The sequence below is a fragment of the Mastigoproctus giganteus genome, chromosome 4 (assembly GCF_048544385.1).
Source record: "Mastigoproctus giganteus isolate SK-2022 chromosome 4, ASM4854438v1, whole genome shotgun sequence".
Classification (NCBI taxonomy): domain Eukaryota; kingdom Metazoa; phylum Arthropoda; class Arachnida; order Uropygi; family Thelyphonidae; genus Mastigoproctus; species Mastigoproctus giganteus.
Window position 1 is genome coordinate 78,534,848 of NC_143578.1, and position 18,984 is coordinate 78,553,831.

Consider the following 18,984-nt stretch of genomic DNA (forward strand, 5'->3'; position numbering starts at 1 on the left):
TAATCAGTTTCACCCATCTTACCTCATCAGTGACTTTGTTACATATTCTCAACTATTTAATGACTTATCTTGTTACACATAAATCAGAATCCCATGGTTGTCTGAGCTGCCTCATGCTTATTTCTTTTGTATAATTAAACATTTGACCTCATCGTTATCCATTTTGGCATCTCACATTTATAGAACCATTTGTATGAATAGGTTTGTGGCTTAAAGGATAAATCCCTTCAACATTTCTCATAGTATGTTTTACCTCATACTATTGTCTCCCCAGTTAATCAACACAAGAAATATCTCATTTCCTTATAGTCTGCTCTCTTGAAACTGAAACTCTTGCCTTTACCTCTTATTACATAAGTTTCTTTAGATAAAATTATTTTATGGTACAGGTGACCCCTGCTTAACACTGATAATTCGTTCCAGAAAAACAGAGCGCTAAGCAAGTGCCATATTCTCATAAGGTAACACACATATTTGTGAGTTGCAGTCCATGCCATAGGATATTTCCTATTCAATAATAAAAGGTAGTGAAAAGACACAAACACTGGTCAAAATATTTAATATTCAAAAATTTGTACATATAAAATATTCTGCATTACATAGGTATATAATTATGTAGTAAGTAACTACATTGCATATAAAAATTAAACTTAAAATGCCAATTAAAATCATAATTGGCAAATTAAGATTAATTTATTAATCTGATGGCCCTGGGCTCTCCAGTTTCATATCTCTGGCCCTCTTCCTGGTAAATTAAAGGTTTTTAATTTAAATTAAATTTTTTTTAAAATTTAAAATCCCCTGCAGTGTTACCACTCAACAATAAAGTCAACCGATCCTTCTCCACTTTGAAGCCTGGCATGTTTTTTTCCTTCTTTCAATATGAAACTTCTTTAGGCATTCATTTCCAAAAAAGTCCAGTTTCATCTATGTTAAAAACTTGCTGAGAAGAACACCCCCTTTCAACAATTTTAACAAGTTATTTTTTGAAAGTTGATAGTGATTTTTTGAAAGTACTTGATAAAGACAAGTTAGCTTCTCCCTGGATTTTAAATCTTTTGAACCAGTCTTTACTAGCATCAAATGGTTCCACATGTTTTTTTGAGGTGAGCTTCCTTCAGATCATCATATAGGCTAATCACTTTTCCTTTAATAATATATAACTTAATGGAATTAAAATTTATTGGATATTATCTTCGATAAACTCCATTTCAATCATAATAGCCAGCCTAGCCCTTGCCAATTTAGTTGCTTGCAGTGGAACAGCTGGCTTTTCCACTGCTAAAATTAATTCTTTATTTTTTATAATTGTTCTTACAGTTAAACCTGCCAGTTCTAAATTATTGTACACATCCACTTGTCTTTGACCGGAATCAATTCACTTCAAAATGTCTAATTTAATTTTCAAATTCAGTCTTTTTCTTACCTTTACCTTTGTAGTCTTCATACCATGTCCAGACGTTGCTTTTTCATTCTTATCTGCCATTATTAACTCTTCGAAAATGTAACTGTTGCATTAATTATGATACAATGTTCGAGTAAACTGTCCATTATGGACAATGTCTAACACTATACTGAGTGATGAATACACTGCAGATAAATGCACATAACACAAATATTACAAGCAATAAACTTGATAATTTTTTAAAATGCTGATCTCAGAACTACATAACAAGTCACTGCACTGCAATTAAATTAGCATGGAATAAAATTTCACAGAGTGTGGGAAATGTTTTAATGCTGTTTTGAAATTCATTATCAAGTTATCGACTGCATCAGATGAAAAGAATATTTGCTGATGCTATCGAGGCAGTGTTAGGTGGGTCGGAAAACTGCTAGATTGGGGGGATACAAGGACTAATAGATTAACAGTAGCCACTGGCAGAGGAGAAAGTGATTCTTGCACTGCTTCTATTGGAATGAGCAGCAGCCTGGAAAATAAGATGCAGGATATTACAGAGACTGCTGGGAATCATGGGGGGTACAAGTAAACACATGGGTTGTGTGTTAGGATGTCTAAGAATAGAAACAGGTGCAGGTATACTTGCGTGTACACCAATGCTAGGAGTTTAGTAAATAAATTTGATGAATTTGAGTTATTGCTCAAAACATCAAAGGCAGATATTGTTGGGATTTCAGAGACGTGGTGTCACACAGATATAAGGGATGCAGAACTGGAATTTGGGAAGTACAATGTCTACAGAAAGGATAGATAGGATAGGAAGGGAGGAGGGGTTATGTATTAGTTAAGAAACACATAAAATCCAAGGAAGTGAAGCCAGTCGACATCACTGGACAGTGCAGTGTCGAGTCAGTTTGGTGTGACATAAGCATTGGGAGATCAAAATTGAGAGTAGGAGTGTGCTATAGGCCTAATGACTCTGATGAGTATAATAAGAAACTGTACAGAGAAATAGAGTGGGCCAGTAAATCAGAGAGTCTTATAATGGGGGATTTTAATTTCCCAGATATTGACTGGAATTTGGGGGCTGGTCACTCACACACTAGCAAGGCTTTTGTGGGTTTATTGGATGATCGTTTTCTACATCAGCATGTTCGGGAGGCAACTAGAGGGAGTAATACCCTTGATTTGATTATCAGTAGTGATTCTTCATGCATTAAGAATCTGCAGATAAATGAACCACTAGGTGGCAGTGATCACAGTGTTCTGAAGTGGGAGTTGCTCAAAGAGGTAACTACCATTAGGGGTAAAGGGAAGGGGTATTGCTTTCGTAAAGGCGACTATGATGGTCTGAGATAGTATTTAAATTCTATACAGTGGGACCAACTGATGATGTTACCAACAGCAAATTCAAAATGGGAAGCATTCAAAGAACTTATCTTGCAAGCTACTAGGCTTTACATAGCAACTAAGAAATATTGTTCAAGGTTTAGGCCTAAATGGATGTCAGATGAACTAATGAGGCATATGGCATAGAAGAAAAATGCATGGGATACATACAAATTAACACGTGACACAGAAGCCTATGATAGATACAAGTTGATCTGTAACCAAGTTACAAAGGAGGTTAGGCAGCCGAAGGCAGATTACGAGAGATCCTTGGCAAGGGATGCGAAGAAAAACAGCAAAGAGTTCTTTACTTATGTAAACTCTAGAAGGAAGGGGATGAATCAGATTGGTCCACTTGATATCGATGGGTCAACTGTTGATGATCCTGCTCAGGTAGCTAACAAACTAAATGAATATTTTGCATCGACATTCACACATGAGGAGTTATTCAGCGAGGGGATGCCAGAGGTGTATTCAACTCTGGCAGTAAGCTAGAGAATCTTGTAAAAACTGAGAGTAAAGTGGAGGAGAATTTGTTGAAGATAAACACAAGAAAGGCACCTGGGGTGGATGGGTTCTATCCAGTTATATTAAAGGAGGTAGCAAAGGAAGTAAGCAAACCCTTAACCATAATTAGGAGAGCTTCCTTGGACTCAGGAGAGGTACCCACAGACTGGAGATGTGCAAATGTGACCCCAATTCACAAAGGAGGATCAAAGGCTGACACAAGTAATTACAGACCTGTGAGTTTAACTTCTGTTCCAGGAAAATTAAGGGAAGCACTGGTTAAAGAAGCACTGCAGGATCATCTGGACAAGACTTCAGTTATAGCTTGGACACAGCATGGTTTTGTTAAGGGGAAGTCTTGCCTGACCAATTTGATTGGATACTATGATGCAGTCACAAAAGAACTGGATGCAGGGAATAACTTTGATATTATATACTTGGATCTTAGAAAGGCTTTTGATACTGTTACACATGGAAGACTGCTGCACAAATTGGAGCAGTGTGGCATTGGAGGCAAATTGCTGCTATGGATAAAGGGGTGGTTGAGGGGGAGAAGACAGAGAGTGGTAATCAATGGACACTGCTCATCGTGGACTAATGTTATTAGTGGAGTCCCTCAGGGTTCAGTATTGGGTCCTTTATTGTTCTCTGTATTTATAAATGATATTGATGATGGTATATCAAGCTTAATGTCCAAGTTTGCAGAAGATACGAAGGTTGGCAGGGTTGTCAAGGACACTACTGACACTATGCTGCTGCAACAGGATCTGGAAAGGTTGAGCAGATGGGCTGAGAGGTCGCAAATGAAGTTTAACATTGACAAATGTAAAGTACTACATATGGGAAACAGCAACCCCAGTGCAACGTATCAACTCTGTGGTACTACACTGACAGTGGTAGAGAATGAAAGGGACCTGGGGGTGGTTGTGCAGGCAGATATGAAGTTTTATGACCAGCGCAGAAAAAGCAAGCAAGCGCAAAATGCTTGCTTGCTTTTTCTCACTCATTGGGGTTATTTTATTCGAATAAAAAAACCCAACAAGAAATAAGATAATTATCAAACTCAAGCTCTTTGATGCCATTAAATATCGCACTGTGCACAGTTAAAATAAAAATATCACTGGTCGCTTACCTAAGAAGAATATCGTATTGAATATTCTATTGAATATCGTATTGAATAAACACCAGTATAGCGTTGAAGAAAACTGGCTTCTTGAATAAGCCCAACAAAACGAAACAATCTGACTAGAATCATTATTCACCAAGCAAATTGACTGTTGACAGCAGAAGCACTACTGACAGTGCTGAGCAGCGTTGTTTATCGCGGCACAGATCTTGCCCCGAGCGTAGACAAGGATAGATGTCAAAGTAGTTTTTTTTCTCTTTTTCGCCAATTGATAAGAAATAGAAATAGCTTTCTATATTTTTTTATGATAAAAGTATCGCTAATACCGGATATTGCACTGGGCCCTTTATAAACATGCAACGTAATAAGGAGAAAATTGCAAAAAAGTAGAATCAGAATATAATGAAATATTTTAATAAACACGAAAATTGCAAATATATTCAAATTACTCTACGGACCACTGCTCTTGACATCTCTGTATGACAAAAAGAGAAATTTTTCCCACTGGCTAAATTAACAAAGAGTATTATCAGGAATGCTGGTGGCTTTTGTTTGTTCAAGTCAGTTTTAAGTCTTTTTTGGAAAAAGAGTCATGGTCAGTTTCGTGGCTGTACCGAAACCGGGAGCTCTTTAGCTCCAGTGATGTATATTCACTTGTATCCATGTTTATTCCTTTAGCTGGGAGTTGGCTTTACAGCTCAGATTTCTGGCCCTGCCATGTGGCAGCAGGAATGATGTCAACCAGTGACCAAGCAGCTGGTTAATTGATTGGTTGGTATGTTGTTTAATGACACAAGGGCTGCTAAGGCCAAATTATGCCTGATTCTATTCCATAGTGCAATTACCATTTAAAATCTGTAAATAATCCTGTTTGTTTCAAGAAAACAAAGAAATCGGCTAGATTTGCATCATCTCCAATCAGATGAGGTAATGTTAAAGGTTCTTTCAGATGTTAAAATTGTTTCGATAATTATTATAATGGTTGCAATTTATTAGAATATGCTTCACTGTAAGTATAGACTGACAAAATGTACAAATAGACAGATCTTCCCCCAGATTCCCCACATAGATAAATGAGTTAGATGCATGTGCCCAATGTGTGTCCCAGCCAGGATCACCTCCTCTTGCCTATTTGATCGCATGCTCAATGACCACAACTTAGGTTGCCGTTTAAATTGAAGCAACTTATTGCCGCCCCGAGCTCTTCACACATTTTTTTATGACTGATTTGTAGTCTGTATATGGCACTTGGTAGTTAAGAGAGATTGCAGTGATTGGATGTTTAGCGGCTTGATCTGCATATTCATTTCCTTTGATGCCTACATGATCTGGTATCAAACAGAAAGTGATTAATTGGTTAGCAGCAGATAATACATTTATCTGCAATCTGATTTGCTTCAAGACAGGGTGAATTGGCTTGGATGAATTTTTTTAATGCTGTTTGTTTGTTTGTTTGTTGTTTAGGAGCATTAGCAACTAAGGCCATATTGCTCCGGGATATGCGATGGTCATTCCCTGACCTTTCCGTATTTGGTGGTGACGGGCTCGAACCCCGGTCTAATCAAGAAGCGTGTGCTACACACTGCTGCTCCTTCCCACCTGGCTACGGAGGCGCCTTTTTTTAATGCTGTTATTGCACTCAAAGAGTCAGAATAGATCATTGCTTATACGATAGATCAGTCACGTGATCTAGAGCTATCTTAATTGCAAACAGTTCAGCAGTATAGACACTGAATTCCTTCAGAAGAGACACAGAACTAGAAAGGATAGAAACTGCTGCTGCATCTATTGTTATTCTTGTTTTTGAGCCATTGGTATATATATATATCTGATGATTAAAATAAATCTGATATTTAAAATAAAATAAAAAACATCAGCCAGTAGTATGGCAAAAATGTAGAGCGAAACGTAAAATAATATAATAATATAAATTAATATAATATAATAATATAAATGATAGCTTCATATTTATATTTATTTATTTTTATTACTTTTGCCTAACTTTTACATTATATATATATATATATATACACACACACCTATAACACAGTCGAATAATACAGTCGAACTTCCCTACAACGAATTCGATAAATCCAGCGAAAAAATTCGTTATAAAGAAATTTCATTATGCAGAGAATATCTTTTTTATTAGAAATTGTTATCTAATTAGAAAATGAAAACGAATCTACATTTATTTTTAATGTATTTTATTTCAAAAACATATTTAAATTATGTTTACACAACTTTCGCCGGTAAGTATCACAAATTAAAAAAATCTGTAATTTTCGTTTGAACAGTACAATTAAAAAATTGTCTGATTCTCAAAGAAAACCTCACATTTGTTCAGAGCATTAAAAACGTTATCAGGAATATTTTCACAAAACTGTAGACCCATACGAACAGTTAATCAATTCTTCGCGAGTTCGCTTTTCTAAGGGTTGTTCTGATGCATCATCGTTAATTTCTTCGTGATCATGGTCGCGTTTAACACTATTCAGCAGTATTTCATCTTCATTTGGATGTTCTGCTGTGATCTACATAAACATAACTATCCAGTGTTATTTCATTTTCGATGTTTCCGGACGATTCTAATACTGTCCAAAAGTTTTTCAGTTATGAAAGGGGCAGTTCATCTTGTTCATCCAGTCGTTGTTCGACTTCTGTATTCAATGCAAATCCTGCTTTCGAAAAACAATTTTGAATAGTATATTCAGTGACATCGTTTGTCCAAATTTTTGCCAGTTTAGAGATGCAATCTCTAAGGTTAATTGTAACCTCCAAGTTTCTATTTTCTGATAATGCATTGACAATCTTCATTATTATTCTCTTTCGGTAATGAAATTTAAAATTTTTAATAATGCCTTGGTCCATTGGCTGGAGTTTTAACATTATGTTTGGTGGTAAAAACAACTTTGCACTTTTAAGTTTGGCAGAAATACTGGCAGAATGTGCTGGACAGTTGTCAGTTACCAACACGATTTTCCCTTTTTATTTTGTTATACGCTTGTCTAGTTTTAATATCCATTCTTCAAAAATATCACTTCTTGTCATCCATGCTTTTTTATTAAAAAGTGTAGTCAACTTCCAAAGATTTTGTGCCTCTAAAACATCTTGGGTTTTTTGATATTCCGATGACTAAAAGTCTTAATTTTTCACTTCCTATCATATTTGCTCCAACTAGCACAGTGATTCTTTCTTTGCTTTGTTTTCCGCCAAAACATTTATCATCCTTAAAAGCAAGTGTTCTATTCGGTAAATATTTAAAGAATAAACCCATTTCGTCAGCATTAAAAACATCCTTACGCTCATATTCTTCCAAAATCTTTTTTACGCTATTGTTCATCCAACTATTGCAATCTTCTTCGCTTACATTAACACTTTCTCCACAAATAACCTTTTCCACAATTCTGTGGCGCTTCTTAAATTTATCTAGCCACCCAGTGCTCGCATTAAATTCTGTATGTCCAAGGGACTGTGCAAATTTCAGAGCTTGTTGCTTAATTATTAGGCCCGATATTGGGATATTCTTCTCACATATCATTTGCACCCATTTTAGAACAGCTTTATCAACATCTTCGTATATACACAACTTAATTTGCTTCTTGTCTGCTCCTCCTTCAATTGCATTTAAAATTGATTCTCGATTTTTTTAAAATCGTAGATAAACTGCTTGCAGATATGCTATATTTCTCCGCGACGTCTTTTTTCTTAAAGACCTGGTCAATATCATAACAATCTTTGCTTTATCATTAATACTTAAACACTTTCTCTTCAACATTGTTTTTACAATTGTAAAAATTACTAGACTGCAGCTCTTGCTGATACATACACCGCAAACTTCGCTGCGCTGGCCATATAGTGAATTGTTAGTACAGGTACCACCTACTCAATGACGTTCACTTGCCAATTCAACAGTATCACTCCCTTTGAAGAAATATATGACTTTGTGAATTTCTTTTATTCTGCTTTCATTCATATACAGTAAACCCCCGCTATTCGCGGGGGTTATGTTCCTGAGAAATGCCACGAATACCGAAAACGCGAATACTGAGTTATGACTCCCACAGTAATAAAGGGGTTCCGTTCCAAAGTATGAAATATATAAGAAAAACTAGTCTAAAATTTTGTCTATGTATGTATTATATGTACCTTCATAATATGGCTATGTACATAGACAATAAATAGTGAAATGCAAGCATACGGCATCGAAATGAAAATAAGAAACACTTTAATATTAAATGTAATATTTATTAGAAATTTCAAACAAATCTTTCACACCAGCACCTTTGCTAGCTAAAAAACTTATCCTGCCAGTGCTATCACCAGTTTCGCTAAAATGTTGATAAAGGAGTTTTGCCTTTTCACGAATGAGTGAACTTAACAGAATTTTATTTTGAGTTCAGTCTTCTATCCACAGATTTAAAGCTTTTCCATTTTTTCTAATTTAACATCGAGTTACAGAGCAAATTTTTGAAGCAATTAGCACGTTTTCATGGACATTATGGCGATTGTTTCTTCCGATATCTTGATCGATCGTACCATTGACTCGTTGATTTTATAATGTTTTGCCACTGAGGAGACACTTTCACCATTAGAAATTTTGTCTAATAGCTCAATTTTATTCGCCAATGTCATCACCTTCTTTGATAATTTCACATTCACATTTCCTTTGTTATTCGTAGGCATATTTTTGTACGGGTTAGAAAGAACTTGTCCAAATAAAGTCACTTTCTTCCATTAACACACTAGAAAAAAGTCTGTTTTACACTGCAAAATGGTAGATTTATCAATTTTGTAAGCATATCAATTTATAAATTGATAAATTTATTCAATTTTAAAAGCATATAAATTAAAAACAAACGACGAAACTTTCCATGGCAAGCGCATAACACATACCGAACAAGGATTAGCGAGAAACATCCATGCTCGCGATTTTGTCACCCCTCTCCCCCCCCACCCACTGAGCGCTGTTTTGACCGGGAAAGATAATTTTAGCAACGTCCGTGTTTTTTTATGGCAGAAAATGTTCACGGCGCTTTAAAATTCACATTTTTTTAGGTTTCATTTTATGTTAAATCAGCGACCGCGAATAGCAGGGGTTTACTGTAGGTTACTGTAATAGCGGGTACAGAGCTGGGGAGCAGATAGATAGATCTATGGCAGAGGTATTTCCTGTGGGAAAATGCACATGAGTATGTGCACCTGTGTTCAGCAGAGTTAGATTGTATGTGTCCAGTAATGTTTCTATTAGCTTCTCCATAATGTTTCTCCATATGTAGACTTCCCCACAAAGGGTGGTATCCATTAGAGCCCAACCATCAAACAAATAGGAGGTGGTATCTGGGCAAGGAGCTCATCAAAGTCCTTGAGTATAAATGTTTGATTTGGTGGAAGATAAATAGAAACAAGCGATAAAATTATTCCAAGTTCTATTCTTACAGCAACAACTTCTAAATTAGTTTGCAAGGGGATTTGCCTAGATGGAATACTAACAATACTAAAACTGCTACATCTCCATGCGATACAGTTGCTGCATTCCTGGCATGTCTGTACAAAGTATATTTTTTTTTATTGAAGGTGTCATTTGTGGAGTTAGTTTCCTGAAAACAAATGCGTGCAGGATTAAGATCTCGTATTAGGTCATAGAGCTCATCTGTATTTGTACATAGTCCTGACAATTCCACTGTAAAATGCACTGCATTATTTAGTCTAAGTGGTAGGTTGTTGTTATTTGGTTTTTAAGAGCATTAGCAACTAAGGCCATATTGCTCCCGGGGATATGCAGTGGTCATTCCGACCTTTCCGCATCCTCCGTATTTGGTGGTCACGGGCTCAAACCCCAGTCTAATCAAGAAGCATGTGTTACGCACTGCTGCTCCTGCCCACCTGGCTACAGAGGTGCCCTTAGTGATCTGGTTACTTTTTAGAGGCAGTAGCCTTATGACGATCTTTTTTTGGAAAGGTAGGACGTTCAGGGTCCATATCTTCTTCAACATAAATTTCTAATATAGGGTCTTCTTGTGCTGTTTCATCTATGTCCATTACTGCAGTATTAATTTGGTTCATAGCAGAGGATTCAGTTTTTGCTACCCTGGTCTCACTTTGGGACTTGATGCCACTAGTACAGGGTATGGAAGGTATGGAGGAGTATCACATGTCTGATCTTTGTTTTGTTTCAGAAACAGCTGAGGAACTGAAAGCAGAGCTCTAGCCCATTCAGCAAGCAATTTGTCAGGTGGAATTGAGTTGTTGGTTTGAGTCGCAACCAAACAATATTTCTTTATAACATTAACATATGTATGTTCTGGAATATCTTTCACTATTTTTCATCTGGCTTCTTGATAAGTCAACTTTACGTTAGACTTTATATTTCTGTATTTTTTTTTCCAAGCTTCCATAAATCACAATTTTTCAAATATGCAGGATGATTCCCCTTGCAATTTGGGCAAACTGGAGGTGTTGCAGTACAATCTGTTTGAACATGTTCTTGGGAACCATATTTTGGGCATACATTGTTTTCTCGGCAAATTGTCTGAGAGTGTCTGAATTTCTGGCACTTATAACAGCATACTGGATTTGGAATATAGGGGCAGATACAACAATTTAGATAACTAGCTTTAACAGTATTTGGCAAGTCTGGAGTACTAAAAGTGAGTATTATGCTGCATGTTGGAATTAGACTGCCATCTATATGAGTCAGAATTCTCTTAGCTTGAATGACCTCTTGATCTTGCAATTCTTTCACAAACTCCTCTTCCGCTACATTTAACAGAATCCACTCAGAGATAACATCTTTGGAACTATTTAGAATTGCGTGGGGAGAGATTTTAACGGGAATTCCCCAAACGTAACCTTTAACAACAATTCTGAGTGTTTGGACTATGCTGTTTCGACAAGTAAATCCCCTGATTGTAATCTTTTGATCATTTTAAGAAATCCAGCAGCATTTTCTAGAAATCTTTGTATCATAAATGGAGAGTTTGCTCACTGGTTGACTACTGAGGAATGAATCATAAGGAAAGTTGGATAGTCCTTTTGTCGATTATCTTGTTTTAAGTACTTATGATACGCATTACATTGATCACAGTTATACTAATCTATGGTATTTCAGCTCTAATACTGAATAATTTTCTTTATCTATGCTGGCTACTTTTCGCCTGGCCTCTTACAGGCCCCGCCACAGGGAGGCAGGAGCAGTGCCGCTTGTGGCCAAGCGTAGAAGTTAGTACGATTAGTAAACTAATAAGAGTAAAGAAAAAGGTACTTTCCTTTTCCTGGGTCTCTTTTTATACTTTTAAAAAGTAGAGCTAATTAACAGAAAGACTTATGAAACAAAATAAAACAAGGAAAAATTCAGTTGCTCTAGAAAATCATTCTATTAATCACAGTACAAATAGCACAGAAGATTGTATGGCCTCAAGATTCGCTTGGCACCCAGGACCCAAGCAGCTGGGAAAGGTTATTTGGGTTAGTTTTTAGTAAAGAAAAGGAAAGAGAACAAAAAGGCAACTTTTCCTTTTGGGCTCTAGCATACTGCTTGTAGAACTAGAAGCTGCTGATTATAACAAAAAAGGAAGATCTGGATATTAAACAAAAAAAAACTAATATAGATACTTCCTGACTTTACAAGTTAATTCTTTCCTTGTACGTGCTTGTAAAGCAAAAACAAGTAAAGTGAGAATTTATTTCCTGTAGACAATGTTAAAAAAGGGTTATGTTCTCAACAATGAAATTTGCCCATAGTAATATTAAATAAAGGTCAACAAAACAGTAGTTTATGCTTAAACAATGATTTATTTGTCCAAAGAAATGAAAATAGCCTTTAAAATCAAGAAAATTATAATAATAAAGAAATTATTTATGTCATACAAATGTTCAAGAACGTTTATTCTTCCTCATCCTCACTAAATGCACACACTCAATGGTTCATCACTCATTGCTGGCTTGGCACTCGCTGGAAGCACATGGAGTTGTCGTCTTTTTCAGAAATGCTTCAAGAGTTGTTTCCAAGACAGTCTCTTCTTTTCTATATAAATTTCATGATAGCATGCATGAGTATTTTTTTTAAATCTGTGGCAACTTTTCTAGTGCACTAAAAATTTGAATCTTGTGACTCAAAAATCTCAAATGCTTTTTCTATGCATTGAAAACTTTCGTCAAGCCCCTTGAGAGTGAAGGAACAAACAGAAATTTCAGCTATTAAATCTTTTTCCTCAGCTTCTTCACATTTTGTCATTTCAAGGAGGTCTTCATTTGTAAGCTCTCCATTGTGTGATTGAAGCAAATCAGTGACATCAGTTGTAGAAACCTCAAGCTGCAATTAGTTAACAATATTAACAACCGCTTTGTTTCATTTTGTAAGATCTCTGCTGTAGTAGTGGTACTGTATTATATACAATACTATACACAGTAGTACTATATTGTATAGCTACGCACATGGTTTGAAATTCTGTATTTATGAATGTTTAGCATTTATTTATTGCAATTAATGTTCATATTTTCGATTTTGTTGATATGTGATACTTGAAAAAAAAAAAAAAAAAAACACTCTTAAACCCAGGAACTCAAAGCAGGGACTGCCTGTATATCTGTTAAACAGAATGCACTTTATAAATCACTTGATCACTGAGTTGCTTGGCACTTGGGTCCATTTACATTTATTGTATACATTTCATTTGTGGTGTTTAGCTGATAAGAGGATTGTGCACTTGAAAAGAATGGCTGGTGCATGGCAGCATTCACCTAAAGAACATTGACTGATTCACAACTGTGTAAGAAAGCAAAACAAATTACTTCATAGTAATCAGAGACATGCCTAGTGTTGACGCTTCACCTACTGCAACAATGAAGTAAAATATTAACATGTTTAATGCAGTCGCTGATTGAGTGAATCACCACATAGCACTTAAGGTCATTTGAAAATAAGAGGCTATGAATAAGTTGTTGCATACCTGCTAACTTGTCACCCCACACACCAGACTCTGGTGGAATTTGAGTTAAAATGAGTTTCCTGCTGAAGAAACAGTTCCACTGAAACAGTAATCACATCACTTGTATCAGCACAAGTTCATTTCAACTGCTTCAAATGTTCTGTTTATACTCTGTCATGACATTGGTCAGAGAAATTTACAACTAATAATTTTTAAAAAAAATACAATCATTAACTGTAATTAGCAGTTGTGCAGGCACTAAGGTTTCCTGAGTATATGTCAATAGACTCTCATTATAAGAAAAATTCCCTATAAACAATCAGTGTTTATAGGAATCCAGAATTGTGACTCAATTTCATTACTGGATTATAGCAAAACCTCACACCAACACCAGAGTTGGTCCTACCAAATGAGTTGACTCAGCATGAAATACTGAATTGCATTATGATCTCAAATCAAGAGCCAATTACACATCAACTCATTACTAGCCTCTTCATTCTTGACTGTAGGTGATGGAGTACCCCAGTGTATGCTTCAATATCAGTACAAACATTTGGCCATATTTTTTTTATAATTTTCAATCAGCATCTTCCTCAAACCACTGCTGTGGTTTGAGGAAGAAACTTGACTTTTCCTAGCAATTGAACTAGCAATTGAACAGCCACCTCAAGCCATCAACTAAAATGTAGTCACCATCACCACAGGCCCATTTCCCCACCATCCAGGCATCTCAAACTTCAGGAGAAAAATCACATTTGAGCTAATTATGGTTTCAGTTTATGAGACTAGTGTGTGTGTGTGTGTGTCAAACTACTATGACCTGTGTGGTCATTCCAGAGTATAAACAGAACTTTAATTCACTAACCCCTTCCACATAAGACCCACAGTACACTGGCCACCAGTGTTCAATAATGGCCAATGGCATAAAATGACAATGTGCTGAGTGTTTCAAGGTATAGCTGTCACTTATTTGGACACTGAGTCAATCTGGATTGAAAAGTGTAGAAACATTTTTGGGGTTTCTTCTCACTGTGACTTAATTAATCAGCCCCTGGTGAAGGTTGCCTGACAAAAAAATATCTGGTTTTTCTTCTGTCAAATTGGAAGAAAAAGTTTTAAAAGTAGGATGATTTTCTCTCCAAGTTGTTTAAAATCTGAATCTGCATATTTGCATTGAGGAAGCAGTGAATGTACTAAAGTGAAATTTATAATTGAAAATTAAAGAATCATAATTTAAAATGAAAGCATCGAAATAGCCATTACTTCAAAAATTATAATTACTCAACTGACAAGTTGTGCAGAGATATATATAAAATAATATACAGAGTGGTTTTTTTTTTTAATCAAGAACCCACAAAAATGTGAATAAACTAAAACAGCTAGACAGACATGAAATTTACAAGTAACAATCTTTATTCTGACATTAATTTGTCACAAAAAATATTGAAAAATGATCATCTTCATAACAACATAACTCAACAAGATAGAGATTGTTCAAAAATACTGCATACAATATATTGGGCATGACGTTGGAAATATTGCTTTTCAATTCTTCCAGAAAGCATGGATTATTGTTGTTGGCACGGTCTTTGACACGGTCCCACAAAAAAAGTGGTTTAATGGTGACAAATCTGGCGAATGATGGCCATATTTCTTTCTGAAATTATACGATCTTTCTAAAAGAAGGATAGCTCAGCCATAGATGCACATACAGTAAGACCTTTTATACTATCTTGCCAAAACTATGCTTTAACAATCTCCTCTTCAGGGATAATCCTAGAAATTCATGAACTATATCAATGTACCACCCAGAAGTTATGGTTTCTTCAACAAAGATGAACTCAACAGGATTGAGGAGTTCATCTTCATTAAAGAAAGCAGGTCACTATACACCACACACTCCAATCTTCACAAGATGTAAGGCAGTTTAATGTGCTGTATGGTGATTTTCAATATACCACAGATGAGTACTGTGTAAACTCTCAACTGTACTCATCAGTATGGCAATTTTCAACATGTCACAATAAACCTGAGAGTTTACATACCCAGTCAGATGAAACTAGCCCTCACCAAGAAAGAAACTCCAGTCTAATGTCTCAGGTTCTTTACCCACAGTAATGGCTTTGTTTATCACAGTCTGGTATAGAAAGTTGCTGCATTATATGCACACTTTATGGATACAGTTTTAATTTCCTCATCACTGTCTGGCAGCATGTCTGTTGTAAGTCACTATGGAGGCTGGCACAACAAAAGGGAATATTATATAGCAGTTGTCATATGGTGTGAACACAACACACAACATTCACAGTCTCCCTGAAAGTTTCCATATTGATGGTGCCTTACAACATCAAAATTGCCTACTAAAATCATACTGAGTAGTTTAAATAACTCTGCTTATGATATGCTGAACCCCATGCTCATTTATTACTTTTCAGATTGTTTGACAGATGCGACACACCATGCACAAAATAGTATTACTTAAGGTTAAGAAAGATTAAAAGACCAGAATTTTAATGAGATAAAACTTGCTAAGATGAATTTTATGGAAACATAATACCAATATCTGTTAATGATCTATAATGTAGATTACAAGCCATGAAACATAGTAAAATTAATAAATATATCAAAGTTGGAACAAAATGCATGTACTTACCAGGAGAAGACTATTACACTGAAGAACAAAAATGAGAGGAAAAGGACTAGATACTCTGAAAACTCACTTAAAACTGACCAGGAACTAGCCAATGGAGGAGGTACAAGCAGAGAGTAAGGACGATGTTAACTATTTAAGTTTAGAACTGCACAGGAGACACTATGCTGAATAACCTGAGAAAATTAGTTGCAATAAAAAATATACAATTTTTATTTGAGAATATAGAATTATAATAAAGTTTCAAGCAAATTAATCTCAAAGAATAGGAATAAAAAACACACACTACTAATACTGAAGATATCAACCTATGAAAGTCAGACTTTAACAAAGTAAAATAACAGCTAAAATTAAAGGTATACCAAGAGCTAGTTAAATAATTTGCAAAACCCTTTCTGGGTATGCTTCTGAAGTTATAGCTGTGGCTGAGAACATGCTGCACAATGATTTCTTCTGGGTTGGTGATTCCATTCTGTAGAATAGTTTTCAGAGTCTATCTTGGTCAGTTTCTTCAGAATTGCTTACTGCAAGTACACATTCAAAGAATGACTTCATCATATGCTACAAGGTACTTCCATCAACAGAACTTAAGAAGTAGTGTTCACCCAACAGTTCTTTAATCTATTCAAAGATAAAATCACAAGCCAACTGAAACCATATCCAAATACAGGAACTCTTGGAATCAGAAACACCAATGACCTAGGCCTTTAATACTCAAAGTCTTTCATAGAATACAGTTATCAACTGAAAAGATATAGTGCAGCAATTTCTCAGATCTATAACTTCAGAAGCAAATTCAGGAAGTTATCTTAATCCAATTAACTAACTCAGAGTATCATTATTTTTAGCTTTATTATCTTATATTTTATGTCACTGGTGTTTATTGGCCCATAATTTGGTAATTTAAAGTCTGACTATTTCTATACCTTAAGTTATTAGTGTTATCTATTTAAGTTTTCTTTTATTCCTTAGTTTTGAGATTAGATTTGTTTGAAAATGCAGTTTACATTATAATTCTGTAAGTCCAGGCTTTGGTATAACCAAAACTATTTTTTTTTAATCAAAATTAATTTTCTCAGGTTATTCAATAACAGCATCTCCTACACAATTCTAAATTTAGACAGTTATGTTATTTGTTTACCATCCAGTGGTTAGAGAGTACTATAACAACACAATATCAACGATCTAACTGCTCTTATCCCCACTAGCTGATTCCTCAGACATTATCTGGGTTCCCAGCATATCTAGTCCCATCGTTCTGTTCCTCAATGTGGTATAGTTATATCTCTGATATGACAATTAACAATAGAATAAGAGGAATTACCTCTGTATTGACTGTAGAATGCTTCAATGCTAACCCTCTCCAAAATTCAAATTAATATAAAAACTAACTTAAATGAACTCTTCATGCCCGGGGAAACATTAATGATCAAACACACTCAGAATCTAAGATCAAGGAGCTCCAACCTGACCCCAAAATATATCAAGCCACCAATAAATATCCACCAATTTATAGATAAGGTGATAATCTACACCATGTAAGTACAGGATGCACATTTTTCTTGATCCATTGGGATTAAGAGGACAGAAAAACAAAATATCTGGATATAGGGAGGTTATACCTAACATCTCCGTGAATTACCCCAAGTTACAATCAATCAAAATTAATTATTAAGTTTTGAAACAATAAAAATAACCATATAAACAATATCATGCTTGTTCAAGTTCATCTTTTCTATTACCATCAGGAAGCATCTTCTGGAAGACTGGGCTTAAGTCATTCATATAAAGTCACACCCGAGTTTCTAAATATGGTTTGCATACCAATCCTGTTATGTCTTTCTTTTAGTATCAGAGGCAGCAGCAAACTTCACTGTCATATCTGTGTATTACTAGCACAGATTGTTGATTAACCAGCATATAGGTTTCTTGTATATCCCTATTCTAGTTAGAATTAATTAATTTTATTTTTAAAATTTAAATTAAAAAAATAATTTTCAAATTTCATTTTAATTGTTACTGTATCACTAGTTTTCTTGGTTACTGTTAACATGGGAGCATTTATAAATTTGTAGGTGCTACACAAAATATCTGTAAAATAATAAGGAGTTTACCTCAATATAATACGTATAACACTTCCGTATGATACTCTCTCTGGAGAGTATCATACGGAAAACTCCTCTTATTATTTTACAAATATTAATATCAACATAGAATGTATTGAGCATTACAGCTGTGATTCATACTATCTACAAAATATCTGTATACTGGTGCAGGGCCAGATTAAGGATGAAAGAGGCCCCCAGCCATATTTAAATTTGAGGCCTCTTTAATACACATATATAGTATAATAGTAATAGACACTGGAGTGATTATAAGAGGAATATTTGAAAGACTATAGACCTGGGTTACTACTATGTAGAGTAGAATGCACCCAACAACTATAAATAGATAAATAAATGTAGGAGATTAGATTATTAATGTGGCTGGTGACCAGTAAGTAGTATAATCAACCGTAAATCGAAATCATGGAATACCAGTCATAAAGTCAATTCATATCTGCAAAAATAAAGGTAAAAACATAATATCCAAAATAATATACTAAAAGTACTTAATGTTGCAAATTCTATGATTTTAACATCTTTTTTCGAGGGCCAACAAACAAAACCAAGGAAAATGGTAGATGTTAAATTGGACTTTATTTGTATCCCAAGTCCAATTTAACATCTATCGTAAACCAACAAACACTGGTATACTTCTACAATATAACAGCTATCAAAAATAATAGACCTTCAAAAGGTCTATTATTTTTAATCAATTTATCAATGCCTATAAATATTCAATGACGGAATCTGCTTTAGACTCAGAAATACAGATATTAACCAGACGATTCTTAACCAGGGGTTACCCCTTGCTACAATAAACCAAATTAGGGTACAAGATAAGGAGAGGATACGATTTTTTTTTTTTTTTTTTGATT

At 35.1% G+C, this 18,984-nt stretch overlaps 2 protein-coding genes across 2 annotated transcripts in view; both read right to left on the reverse strand.

Annotated features, from left to right (window-relative positions):
* The window catches only part of LOC150086857 (GRAM domain-containing protein 4-like), a 216,734-nt gene extending 200,654 nt beyond the window's left edge, over nucleotides 1-16,080 (reverse strand). The window contains exon 1 of the mRNA XM_090371631.1: nucleotides 16,008-16,080. The gene's annotated coding sequence lies outside the window, so the exon portion shown is untranslated. The remainder of the gene's footprint in view (nucleotides 1-16,007) is intronic.
* Nucleotides 16,081-18,544: 2,464 nt separating this feature from the next.
* Nucleotides 18,545-18,984, reverse strand: part of LOC150086858 (uncharacterized) — a 195,536-nt gene continuing 195,096 nt past the window's right edge. The window contains exon 10 of the mRNA XM_090372301.1: nucleotides 18,545-18,563. Within this exon, the coding sequence (XP_090228427.1) occupies nucleotides 18,545-18,563 (19 nt within the window). The remainder of the gene's footprint in view (nucleotides 18,564-18,984) is intronic.